This window comes from Microtus pennsylvanicus, chromosome X, assembly GCF_037038515.1.
Source record: "Microtus pennsylvanicus isolate mMicPen1 chromosome X, mMicPen1.hap1, whole genome shotgun sequence".
NCBI classification, from domain to species: domain Eukaryota; kingdom Metazoa; phylum Chordata; class Mammalia; order Rodentia; family Cricetidae; genus Microtus; species Microtus pennsylvanicus.
This window is the reverse complement of record NC_134601.1, coordinates 2505106-2519341: the sequence shown is the minus strand read 5'-3', so window position 1 is coordinate 2519341 and position 14236 is coordinate 2505106. Positions and strand designations below refer to the sequence as shown.

The following is a 14236-nucleotide window of genomic DNA, read 5'->3' as shown; positions in this document are numbered from 1 at the left end:
CTCTAACTGCCCCTCAGTGCTGAAGATTTCTGGAGAGTTTAGCTGCAATTCTGTTCGCATTCCACAGCTCCTGAGCTGCTGTGTACAGTTCCAACTAGAACTGGAAATACCTTCAGCCTGGCACCTACTCTATAGTCTCCCACTTCCCTTCTTAGCCGTTCAGCTGCCTTCGGCCCCTGCAACCCAAGTCTTCCCCATCCCTTCTTTAGATCCTATGCTGCTGGCCCATCTCAGCTAGGTGTTAGGAAGGTCACACATGGCAGCGAGTGACTTACAGCCATTCCCGTCACAAATGACTGCCGTGTGGGTGTACATACGCACATCCTTCTCACTGTCCCTGCAAAGAGCAGGCAGCTGGGGAGAGGAGGCTGTTCTGGTTTTTATGATGTGCCTTCAGCAAAAGGGAGCCAAGCCTTGAAGTACCAGGCTCTGACTTAGCAAGCTCCTTGTTAAGTACATTCTGCTTTCCTCTTAATCTCTAGCCTTTCACTTCTCCCCCAGGGCTATGGGACCTCGAGCACAGGTTGCCCTGACTTTTATTAAAGTCTTTTCTGAGTCTGGAGGTGTGTTGTCATACACACAGGCATCTTCATTTATTGCCCCTGTTATGTGGCAATCTGTTGCTGCTGGCTCAAAGGAAACTGGAGGAAGCAGCTTCTATCTTGCCCCAGTTTGGAGATTTGTACTAAATGATTATGGAAACAGTGCAGTCACCAAAGCCCCTCTTTCAGACTCAATGAGAGCATTGGAACTTGAAAAGTGGGCATGGAGCAAGAAGATAGACTGAAATGATTGCCTGGGGACCAATTGTCTTGCTTCTTGGAGAATATATGCATTTGGTAACTTTATTTGGATTATTCATGAGAGAAAGGGAGAGGGGGACTACATGAAGGATGCTTGGGAGAGAAAATGGAAAGCTTAACTCCTGGACCAGAACGGCCTTCAGCTGGAGCCTCACTTTGGAGCCTGAGAACAAAAATGGGATGAAAGAATTGTTTCCTTGGCCTATTCCAGAGGCTGCTTATGGAGAAGGGTTTTGTTCAAGGCAGATGGTCCCAGGTTGTGAGATCATGGTAAGGAAAGGGGAGGGATGCAAGGGAGAGGGAAAAGGAGAACGAAAGGAAGGGAGGGGTGAGAGAGAGAAAGCCGTTTCTAAAGCATGCTTAGGACAGGGTGGTTTCTTTAGGCACAGATAATAAGGTGACAGTAGTGGGGTAATTCTCTCTCTCTCTCTCTCTCTCTCTCTCTCTCTCTGTGTGTGTGTGTGTGTGTGTGTGTGTGTGTGTGTGTGTGTGTGTGTGGTCTTGTTCTTGTTCTTGTTGCTGCTGCTGCTGCTATCTCTATTGTTGCTTTATGGGGAAAAATCAGCCAGCCTCAGCAACGACACTTCAGAATAAAGAAAAAGCACAGAGAAGTCACCTTTGGTTCCTTTTTACCCCCTCCCAACACTACACCCGACACTGCAGAGAAAATGAAGAGTCATTAGGAAGAGAGGCAACACAGTGCAAGCAAGCAAGTGGTCCCCATTAGAAACAAAGCACTTCATCCAGGAGAGTACACTCTTCTAGTGGGCCTCCACACCACGTTTTCCACTCAAGAATTCTCCACATCTGTCAAGAGCAAAGGCAGAGAAAGAGCTGCCTATTTACAGATGGAAAAAGGGAATGTCCTGGGGGGGGGGGGGCGGCTTTTTAGCCTGATGCTATGAGTATAGTAGACACTCAATAAATATTAGTCAAAGGATGAAATCATCTATATGGGGAATACTTAGCAGGGAACAAAAGTTAATCCCTACACTTATGCACATGCATTTCCTTCCAATTTTTAGACACTTTCTGTTTGATTTATGTGGTTTTCCACATTTAAAGTAAAAGCTGGATGGATGATATTTGATGGTGTACTTCTTTCTCCCCTTGTTGCCTCCCTCTGCTGCCTTGCCTCAGACAGTTCTTCTTAGCTTTGTTCCTTTCTCCCTGCCACTGTGTCTACTACTCTTTTCAGGGCAAAAGACAAAAAGAACACAAAAGCTAGCAAGCACAAATGAATCCAAAACAAAGATTTTAGGAGCTAGTTGATCAATCTACACATACAACAAAAACAAAATGATTCCTTTTAAATATAGCACTTCTTTTAAGTAGTTTTATGCAATATGCATTTAAAATGTAAAATTAAGAGCAGCATGATTGGATGTATTTTTTGAGAAGGGGTCTTATTCTGTAGTATAAGCTGGCCTTGAACTTGTGACAATCCTCCTGCTTCTACTTCAGAATTGTTAGGATTTCAGTGTAAGCCACCCACAAAAGGCTCAGAATTTTATTTTTATTTGCTTTTGGTTTTATTTTTCAATTTTGAGAAAGTCTCACTTTGTAGCTCCAACTGTTTTTTTTCTTTCTTTTCCTTCCATTCTTCCTCCCTCTCCCTCTCTCGTTGTTCCCAAAATTTCTTTGATTAACAAAATGTCCCACTATATCAGAGAATTTTTTGCTCATCTTGAGTTACAATGCTACTGATAGAGTACCAGATGAATTCTTTTGGTTGTATTTAATTGAGCCATTCATCCAATTTCAATGTGTGGTTGTCAGGAATAAAATGAAATTTCTCCTTGATTTTTGAAGAATTTGTTATATTCAACTTTGGGGAGGTATGTGCTTGCCACAGCAAGTGTCTGGAGGGCAGAGAGGGCAGAGGACACCTATCAGGAGTCTGTCCTTCCACCATTTGAGTTCTAGAGATTGAACTCAGGTCATCAGGCTTGCCTGCAAGCTTCTACTTCTATTTTAAAATTCAATTTGTTTGCTAAGAAAAAAGGTCATAAGGAAGGGCTCGTTGGGATAATATATATGAGGACATCACAGCCATTAAGACAGACTAGGTTGCTCATTTGAATTAAACTCTATTTCCTATGCCTTGATTTTGTGTTTAACATGAAAACTGTTTGGGTTTTATGCCAATGTACACAAAATGGGACCATTATCCTGATCAGTGCGGGCTCTCATGCTACATGAGAGGGAGAGATGTGTGCTTCGGACCAGAACAGCATGAGAAAGCCACTTAGAGAATCCATTGCCATCCCAGGCCCATGTATCTCAAAGCTGGAACACTGGCCTTGCATGCAAGAGGTCCTGGATTTCATCCAAAGTGCCACCGAATAAATAAATAAATTCCCAAGGCGCCATGTTAGTTATCTTTACCATGTGAGCTACCACAAATTCATTTCTGCCTTACATGGAAGTTCCCCTCATCTCTGGGTTCTTCTTCAAAAATGCATCCCGGAACTTTGCGTAAGACATAAGGTAACCTGCCTCTTGTATTTTTATGTGTTCTAGAATTCCTTCTCGGACGCGTTCTTGCCTCCTGTGAGTTGCTACCCAACCAACGGCAACAATGAAGTTCTTCAAGTTCCTCGCAACAATGGTCTTCTTCTCCATGTTCTGCAGCTTCTCGGAGCAAAATCAGGTGGATGTGCTGTGCTCGACCGATTGGTTCATGGTCACAGTCCACCCCTTCTTGCTGAATAATGATGTGTACGTCCACTTTTATGAGGTGCATTTGGGCCTGGGATGTCCTCCCAACCAAGTTCACCCACACTTCTACGAGTTTACCTACCGCGTGACGGAATGTGGCATCCGCGTCAAGGCCGTCTCTCCAGATGTGGTTATCTACAGCTCGGAGATTCACTATGCTTCGAAGACCTCATCATCTAGATATGTGATCCCCGTGTCGTGTGCTGCCCCTCGACGGTCCCCTTGGCTCACCAAGCCCTACTCCACGAAAGCTGGAAACAATAACAATGCCGCGACCCCCACGACCCCGAAGAATGAGACGTCCTACCACGTGTTCAGCTTGCCAGAGCCGAGCCCGCAAGTTAACTGCAGCTGTCCGCCTTCTGTCTTCCAGCAGAAGAGCATCTAAGGCCCACGTCAGGGACAGAGTCTTCGGAGGCCCATCTTGTGTAGTCGTCTGACACCACTGACTACTTTTGGGACTCGCGTGTTCACTCAGATGGCATGAGGAAACCCGTGTAGTGCCCAGATTTGGAGGTTTCTGAAAGACCTGTTCCTAGCATTAGTATATAGCATTTTCTACTGCCAGTCAGATAGATGCCATTATGGCTTTTTAAGAAGAATTTTGTGAAGGGCTGATTCATATATAGCTGATTATGCCTTTCTTTTTTTTTTTTTTACTATTTTTGTATCTTTTAAAAAAATAATAAAATTCTGATGGCACAAAAGTATCAGTTGAATGGTTTTGCTTCATAAACACATATCTCACTTTATCTGTGGGCCAGGAGTTAATCTACATGGTTTGCCGCCATCAGTGCCTTGCTTTTTTCTCTAGGATGATTTCCCACCCCCTCAGGTTCCTCTCCAAAGCCTTTCCCAGGAGAATCTCTTCCCCTCTATCTCCACTTCCTGTCTTCTGTTTACCACCAACGAGCTTAGCGCTAAGTCACCCTCGTTTGATCTCCAGCTCTACCACTTTTTATGTACAGAAAGGATAAGCTGGCTATCTTCAAGTCTCCAGTGATTCTGGGAAGCAGACAAGTCACGTTCCAATGGTCCCAGGCTAGGTTCCCAAGGCTGAGCTGGGTCATCAGCTTTACAGTACTTTGATAAAAAGCCCTCCCATCCCCAACATATAAACTGTCAGAAAGCAGCCCCAAAGTGTGGCTGTCCGTTAGCTTTCTCAAAGGCTTGGAGCAACAAGAGGAAGTGAATAACTTTTAACTATTTATTATGCAGTGAAGTTACATGCAGACCAGGCTCTGGATACCAAGGAAATAGTAGCAAGAAGAAAGGGACTCTGAAATTGAGGTCACATCGCTAGTAAGCAAATAAGTAAATAAAGATAAATTCAGATAGTGACAAATGCTATGAAGAACTTCAAAGACGGTGACATGGGAAACTGGGGAGGGACCAGGCCTCTGAGGTCCTGCCCTTTGAACTGTGTCTTAGATGTGAAGGCAGGGAAAATCTGAGGAGAAAATATTCCAGATAGTAGAAACATCTCATTTAACCCTCACCACAACCTTAAAAAAGAAGAGCTCTTATCACACACACCCTTTTTAAAAAATAAGAAAACTCGACTTGGCAGAGGCAGGAGGATTGCTACAAGTTCAGACTAATATGATCTACATAGTGAGACTATCTCTCTCACACACGGGGTAAGGAAGTTGAGGCATGAATGATTAAGAAAGCAGTTCAAGGCCGTATACCTAGTAAGAATCAGACTCTTAAAAATATCATGCTGTACATAATAAGCATAAAGTTCTTATTTGTCAATAAAAATTGCTGTTTAAAGAGGAAACTAATGTTTAGGAGAGATGGCTTGGTGTTTAAACCACTTGCTGCTTTTCCAGAAGATCCAAGTTCAGTTCCCAGCACCCATATCAGGCAATTCATGACCATTTATAACTTGAGTTCCAGGACATCCAAATTGTCTAGCTCTGTTGGCACCGGCACACAATCTACACATAATTAAATATATTAAAATAAATCTTGAACTAAAAAGGACACAATGTTTTAGCACAATTTTTCTCATTAATGAAGGTGAAATGCTTTAGCAGACAAGTAAGTACTTGAAAGGAAACCATCAAGGGAAAAGATTCAACTATGGTCGTTAAAGAACCAGATTCATCTCAGTATCTCTAGTCCTTTCTGATAAAATGCCAGGTAGCAATCCCTGGAAGCAAGATATGGATGCAACAAATGTTTACTGCAGTTATCTGATATGTCAATCACTGCATTAGGTCTTGGGAACTCGGTGGCTGACAAAACTAACACAATCTCATGTGATAGAGGAAAGATGCCTGCAGAGTTGGAGGCTTCAGAGGCTATTCAAGGCCAGAGGATGGATCTGCACAAAGATATGAGGACCAGAGCTGCGGTCATTGGAGAAAGGGCCAGTAGTCTGTTCCAATATAGTGGAGGCAGGGCAAAGGGGCCGATGATGATGAGAAACGATGAAATTGGGAGGGAGGGAGAGAGAGATAAAAGATGACAGAAGTGACCACAGAATCATGTGTGGAAAGATTGAGAAGAAAGCCAGACCAGTTCTAGTCACCAGGGCAACAGATAAAAACCAAGATAGAGTAAGCCTGCAATTCATGAAATTGGAGACCACTGAGGAGGATCTTACATGAAAGTTCGTTTTGTTGAATTAATATGAAGGAGAAGGCCATTTTAGATAAAGAGAATGCCAAAAAAGAAACGTGCAAAGAGACCTGCCTCTCCCTTCCCAGCAGCTATGGGTGGGGCTTGGTGAGGCCCGCCCTGCTTCCTGCTGGAGTTTTAGCTGTCTTGATCTTGTCTGATACACGCAGCCCCAGCTGCTGTGTGGGTTATGATGTGCAACGTCCCCCCTGCTCCAGTGGATGGCCCTACCCGAACACTTACTGGCATCCCTAAATGGACTCATGGGTTAAAAAAAATAGTATATGAGTTTGAAGTGAAAAGTTCTGAGGAGGTATGGGAGACACTGGGAGGAGGCAGGAGGAGTAGCTTTTATTTAAAAACGTATTGTACACATGCATAAAATTCTCAAATAATAAAAGAAAAATATGCACGCAAAGAACTGCTGATCAGTAATCATATCTTACAGGCTTGACAACACAATATCATCCAGCAATGTCTTTAATCAGTAATAAGGACTGAGATGTGGCTCTGGAAGAGCACAAAGCTAGCCTAACTATTGAGTCATGTCGCCAAGCCCTAAAGCCTGAGTGACACACCATTCCAAAAGAATGTTTTCATTCTTTATTGCAGTAGTGCTCAGTTCATTTTTAAGGTACCATGATTTCTAAAACTCCATAGCATAGTGTTCACCATGTTTGTAATAATATCAAGAAATGCTTGGTTGCCATTAAGGAAACGGGCATGTATACTTTTCAATTTCTAGAAAAACCCAAAGTGTCTGCACCATTTTTTTTTTAGAATAATTGCTTGTCAGATCTTTAAACGTTAGAGCTGTACTGAGATGTTTCACCCATATAGGGGGACTCAGAGTAATGTCCAGTTGTTTTGTTGCTGGGCCAAGGATGCAACTCACTAGTACAATGCATACATGGTGTGTGCAAGGCCCTGGGTTCAGTCTCCCAGCACGGTGAAATGTTGCTCTCGGAGTCCCATACCAGTGAACCGTATTTCTAAAATATTGTTTATTTATTCTTTGACCAAACCATATTTTAATTATGTAAAGTGCATGTATATATGCACACACATTATATATATATATATACACACACACACATATATATATATGCGCTAAGGGCAAAGTAATTTTAGTTTATAAGCTTTTTTATTACATTTTTATTTAGTGTGTATGCCTGTATGCTGTGTGCCTGTATCTGTGTGTGTGTACATGTGTGTCAAGGCATGTGTATGGAGATCAGAGAACAATGTTATGAAGTCACTCTCTCCTTCCATCATGTGGGTTCTGGGGATTGTACTCAAGTCCTCGGTTTTGGTAGCAAGAGCCTTTACTCCCTGAACCACGTCATTGGCCCTATAACCCATTTCTGAGGTGTATCTAAATACTCCTGTTTCTCTTTCCCTCAACCAATAATGAAAATCTGGTCAAACTTTAGCTTAAACTGTTCACACACACATGCACACGCACGCACACGCACATACCTCATTTTAAAAGTATGTTATCACGAAATGAATGTTTATTGTAAGACGACAGCTAAACTCTACAAAATGCCTATTGCTTCTAATTAGTGTTAATCCCTATGAGAGATTTCTACAGTGTCCTGTTTAAACTCTAATTATAGCCGGATCTTCTCAAAGAGAGAAGGAGAGTTTCAGTTCTGTGATTTTTCTATGACTCTTTCAACAAATGACGTGAAATTTTAGCTTCTAAACTCACTTTAGCTATACAATTACCAAAACTATTGCATTAATGAATTTATCACTGGATAATGAATTACCCCCAAACACCAAAAAGCCCTTATTGTCTTCCTGGTGGCGGGAGTCAAGAATCTGGGTAAGGGGTTTCAGACGCCGGCTCTCTCGTTCCCATCGGGTAGACGCTCTACTGCAAAGATGGTCAACGTACCCAAAACTCGAAGGACTTTCTGTAAGAAATGTGGCAAGCATCAGCCTCACAAAGTGACCCAGTATAAGAAGGGCAAGGATTCCCTGTACGCCCAAGGGAAGCGGCGCTACGATCGGAAGCAGAGTGGTTACGGTGAGCAGACAAAGCCAATTTTCCGGAAGAAGGCCAAAACCACAAAGAAGATCATGCTCAGGCTTGAGTGTGTGGAGCCCAACTGCAGGTCCAAGAGGATGCTGACCATTAAGAGATGCAAGCATTTTGAACTGGGAGGAGACAAGAAGAGAAAGGGCCAAGTGATCCAGTTCTAAAACTTGGGTTTTCTGAGAGGGAAATGCTGAAGCTGCAGGAAAATTACCTGTTAGAAAATAAAAGTTATTGTTATTGATAAAAAAAAAAGAATCTGGGTAAGACTTAGCCAGGTACCCTGGCTCCGGGTCTCTGGGGACAGTTGTAGTACATAGGTGCAGCCATATTAACCCTTGCCCAGAGCTGCAGAATCTGCCTTCAGGTTCACTTAAGAGGTTGCTGGCAGGAGAGCCTAGCCATAAGCTGTCCAAGAGGCCTCAGGTTTCCTCACAAGTCAGGTAAAGAAAAAGAGAGAAGTGGGGAGAGAGAAGGGAGGGGAAGAGGATGGGAAGGCAGGAGGGCCATGTTGGAATTCCCTTTCCAATCTCAGGACATCCTGTAATTTCTGCCATATTCTACCTATCAAAGGAGTCTCTAGATCAGTAATTCTCAACCTGAGGGTCGCGACCCCCAACTACCATCTGTGAAAACACAGATATTTACATTACAAATTCAGAAGAGCAACAAAATTACATTTATGGAATAGCAATGAAAGTAATTTCCTGGTGATGGGATGGGGGTCACCACAACATGAGGAGCTGTATTAAAGGGTCCAAGTATTAGGGAGAATGAGAACAACTGCTCTAGGCCGGGCGGTGGTGGCACACGCCTTTGATCCCAGCACTCGGGAGGCAGAGACAGACAAATCTCTGTGAGTTGGAGGCCAAGCTAAAAATATAGAGAAACCCTACTCAAAAAGAAAAAAACTGCACTGAAGGGGAGTGGGGGAGGGTGACTGGGGGAGCGGGAGATAAGTGGGAGGAGGTGAGGAAGTGAAAATTTTGAATGGTATTATCTATAAAGCAATAAAAAATAAATAAGAAAAAAACTTCTCTAGAGTCTATGCACATGCTATGGGGAGAATACACACAGTGGGGCTATGGGGAGTATACACACAGTGGGACTATGGGGAGAATACACACAGTGGGGCTATCGGGAGAATACACACAGTGGGGCTATGGGGAGAATACACACAGTGGGGCTATCGGGAGAATACACACAGTGGGGCTATCGGGAGAATACACACAGTGGGGCTATGGGGAGAATACACACAGTGGGGCTATGGGGAGAATACACACAGTGGGACTATGGGGAAAATACACAGAGTGGGGCTATCGGGAGAATACACACAGTGGGGCTATGGGGAAAATACACACAGTGGGGCTATCGGGAGAATACACACAGTGGGGCTATCGGGAGAATACACAGAGTGGGGCTATCGGGAGAATACACACAGTGGGGCTATGGGTAGTATACACACAGTGGGACTATGGGGAGAATACACACAGTGGGGCTATGGGGAGAATACACACAGTGGGGCTATGGGAAAATACACACAGTGGCGCTATGGGGAGAATACACACAGTGGGGCTATGGGGATGATACACACAGTGGGGCTATCGGGAGAATACACACAGTGGGGCTATGGGGAGAATACACACAGTGGGGCTATGGGGAGAATACACACAGTGGGGCTATCAGGAGAATACACACAGGGGGGCTATCGGGAGAATACACACAGTGGGGCAATGGGGAGTATACACAGAGTGGGGCTATCGGGAGTATACACACAGTGGGGCTATGGGGAGAATACACACAGTGGGGCTATGGGGAGAATACACACAGTGGGGCTATCGGGAGTATACACACAGTGGGGCTATGGGGAGGATACACACAGTGGGGCTATCGGGAGAATACACACAGTGGGACTATGGGGAGAATACACACAGTGGGGCTATCGGGAGAATACACACAGTGGGACTGTGGGGAGAATACACACAGTGGGGCTATCGGGAGAATACACACAGTGGGGCTATCAGGAGAATACACACAGTGAGGCTATGGGGAGAATACACACAGTGGGGCTACGGGGAGAATACACACAGTGGGGCTATGGAGAGAATACACACAGTGGGGCTATCGGGAGAATACACACAGTGGGGCTATGGGGAGAATACACACAGTGGGGCTATGGGAGAATACACACAGTGGCGCTATGGGGAGAATACACACAGTGGGGCTATGGGGATGATACACACAGTGGGGCTATCGGGAGAATACACACAGTGGGGCTATGGGGAGAATACACACAGTGGGGCTATGGGGAGAATACACACAGTGGGGCTATCAGGAGAATACACACAGGGGGGCTATCGGGAGAATACACACAGTGGGGCTATGGGGAGTATACACAGAGTGGGGCTATCGGGAGTATACACACAGTGGGGCTATGGGGAGGATACACACAGTGGGGCTATGGGGAGAATACACACAGTGGGGCTATCGGGAGTATACACACAGTGGGGCTATGGGGAGGATACACACAGTGGGGCTATCGGGAGAATACACACAGTGGGACTATGGGGAGAATACACACAGTGGGGCTATCGGGAGAATACACACAGTGGGACTATGGGGAGAATACACACAGTGGGGCTATCGGGAGAATACACACAGTGGGGCTATCAGGAGAATACACACAGTGAGGCTATGGGGAGAATACACACAGTGGGGCTATGGGGAGAATACACACAGTGGGGCTATGGGGAGAATACACACAGTGGGGCTATCGGGAGAATACACACAGTGGGGCTATCAGGAGAATACACACAGTGAGGCTATGGGGAGAATACACACAGTGGGGCTATGGGGAGAATACACACAGTGGGGCTATGGGGAGAATACACACAGTGGGGCTATCGGGAGAATACACACAGTGGGGCTATCGGGAGAATACACACAGTGGGGCTATGGGGAGAATACACACAGTGGGGCTATCAGGAGAATACACACAGTGAGGCTATGGGGAAAATACACAGAGTGGGGCTATCGGGAGAATACACACAGTGGGGCTATGGGGAAAATACACAGAGTGGGGCTATCGGGAGAATACACACAGTGGGGCTATCGGGAGAATACACAGAGTGGGGCTATCGGGAGAATACACACAGTGGGGCTATGGGTAGTATACACACAGTGGGACTATGGGGAGAATACACACAGTGGGGCTATGGGGAGAATACACACAGTGGGGCTATGGGAGAATACACACAGTGGCGCTATGGGGAGAATACACACAGTGGGGCTATGGGGATGATACACACAGTGGGGCTATCGGGAGAATACACACAGTGGGGCTATGGGGAGAATACACACAGTGGGGCTATGGGGAGAATACACACAGTGGGGCTATCAGGAGAATACACACAGGGGGGCTATCGGGAGAATACACACAGTGGGGCTATGGGGAGAATACACACAGTGGGGCTATGGGGAGAATACACACAGTGGGGCTATCGGGAGAATACACAGAGTGGGGCTATGGGGAGGATACACACAGTGGGGCTATCGGGAGAATACACACAGTGGGGCTATCAGGAGCATACACACAGTGGGGCTATCGGGAGAATACACACAGTGGGGCTATGGGGAGAATACACAGAGTGGGGCTATGGGGAGAATATACACAGTGGGGCTATCGGGAGAATACACACAGTGGGGCTATGGGGAGAATACACACAGTGGGGCTATGGGGAGAATACACACAGTGGGGCTATCGGGAGAATACACACAGTGGGGCTATGGGGAGAATACACACAGTGGGGCTATCGGGAGTATACACACAGTGGGGCTATGGGGAGGATACACACAGTGGGGCTATCGGGAGAATACACACAGTGGGACTATGGGGAGAATACACACAGTGGGGCTATCGGGAGAATACACACAGTGGGACTATGGGGAGAATACACACAGTGGGGCTATCGGGAGAATACACACAGTGGGGCTATCAGGAGAATACACACAGTGAGGCTATGGGGAGAATACACACAGTGGGGCTATCGGGAGAATACACACAGTGGGGCTATCGGGAGAATACACACAGTGGGACTATGGGGAGAATACACACAGTGGGGCTATCGGGAGAATACACACAGTGGGGCTATCGGGAGAATACACACAGTGGGGCTATGGGGAGGATACACACAGTGGGGCTATGGGGAGAATACACACAGTGGGGCTATGGGGAGAATACACACAGTGGGGCTATGGGGAAAATACACACAGTGGCTTTATCGGGAGAATACACACAGTGGGGCTATCGGGAGAATACACACAGTGGGGCTATCGGGAGAATACACACAGTGGGGCTATGGGGAGAATACACACAGTGGGGCTATGGGGAGAATACACACAGTGCGGCTATCGGGAGAATACACACAGTGGGGCTATGGGGAGAATACACAGAGTGGGGCTATGGGGAGAATACACACAGTGGGGCTATCGGGAGAATACACACAGGGGGGCTATCGGGAGAATACACACAGTGGGGCTATGGGGAGAATACACACAGTGGGGCTATGGGGAGAATACACACAGTGGGGCTATGGGGAGAATACACACAGTGGGGCTATGGGGAGAATACACACAGTGGGGCTATCAGGAGAATACACACAGTGAGGCTATGGGGAAAATACACAGAGTGGGGCTTTCGGGAGAATACACACAGTGGGGCTATGGGGAAAATACACACAGTGGGGCTATCGGGAGAATACACACAGTGGGGCTATCGGGAGAATACACACAGTGGGACTATGGGGAGAATACACACAGTGGGGCTATCAGGAGAATACACACAGTGAGGCTATGGGGAAAATACACAGAGTGGGGCTATCGGGAGAATACACACAGTGGGGCTATGGGGAAAATACACAGAGTGGGGCTATCGGGAGAATACACACAGTGGGGCTATCGGGAGAATACACAGAGTGGGGCTATCGGGAGAATACACACAGTGGGGCTATGGGTAGTATACACACAGTGGGACTATGGGGAGAATACACACAGTGGGGCTATGGGGAGAATACACACAGTGGGGCTATGGGAGAATACACACAGTGGCGCTATGGGGAGAATACACACAGTGGGGCTATGGGGATGATACACACAGTGGGGCTATCGGGAGAATACACACAGTGGGGCTATGGGGAGAATACACACAGTGGGGCTATGGGGAGAATACACACAGTGGTGCTATCAGGAGAATACACACAGGGGGGCTATCGGGAGAATACACACAGTGGGGCAATGGGGAGTATACACAGAGTGGGGCTATCGGGAGGATACACACAGTGGGGCTATCGGGAGAATACACACAGTGGGGCTATCGGGAGAATACACACAGTGGGGCTATCGGGAGAATACACACAGTGGGGCTATCGGGAGAATACACACAGTGGGGCTATCGGGAGAATACACACAGTGGGGCAATGGGGAAAATACACACAATGGGGCTATGGGGAAAATACACACAGTGGGGCTATGGGAGAATACACACAGTGGGGCTATGGGGATGATACACACAGTGGGGCTATCGGGAGAATACACACAGTGGGACTATGGGGAGAATACACACAGTGGGGCTATGGGGAGAATACACACAGTGGGGCTATGGGGAGAATACACACAGTGGGGCTATGGGGAGGATACACACAGTGGGGCTATCGGGAGAATACACACAGTGGGGCTATCGGGAGAATACACACAGTGGGGCTTTCGGGAGGATACACACAGTGGGGCTATCGGGAGAATACACACAGTGGCGCTATGGGGAGAATACACACAGCGGGGCTATCGGGAGAATACACACAGTGGAGCTATGGGGAGGATACACACAGTGGGGCTATCGGGAGGATACACACAGTGGGGCTATGGGGAGAATACACACAGTGGGGCTATGGGGAGAATACACACAGTGGGGCTATGGGGAAAATACACACAGTGGGGCTATGGGAAGAATACACACAGTGGGGCTATGGGGAAAATACACACAGTG

General features: G+C 46.6%; 2 protein-coding genes across 2 annotated transcripts; both read left to right on the top strand.

Annotated features, from left to right (window-relative positions):
- Positions 1 to 3384: 3384 nt before the first annotated feature.
- On the top strand, positions 3385 to 3912 carry Plac1 (placenta enriched 1). Its single transcript, XM_075958765.1, has one exon. The coding sequence runs from the start codon at positions 3385 to 3387 to the stop codon at positions 3910 to 3912; it is 528 nt and encodes a 175-aa protein (XP_075814880.1).
- Positions 3913 to 7995: 4083 nt separating this feature from the next.
- On the top strand, positions 7996 to 8454 carry LOC142840729 (large ribosomal subunit protein eL42-like). The gene has a single exon (XM_075957317.1). The coding sequence runs from the start codon at positions 8043 to 8045 to the stop codon at positions 8361 to 8363; it is 321 nt and encodes a 106-aa protein (XP_075813432.1). The 5' UTR covers positions 7996 to 8042; the 3' UTR covers positions 8364 to 8454.
- The last annotated feature ends 5782 nt before the right edge of the window (positions 8455 to 14236 follow it).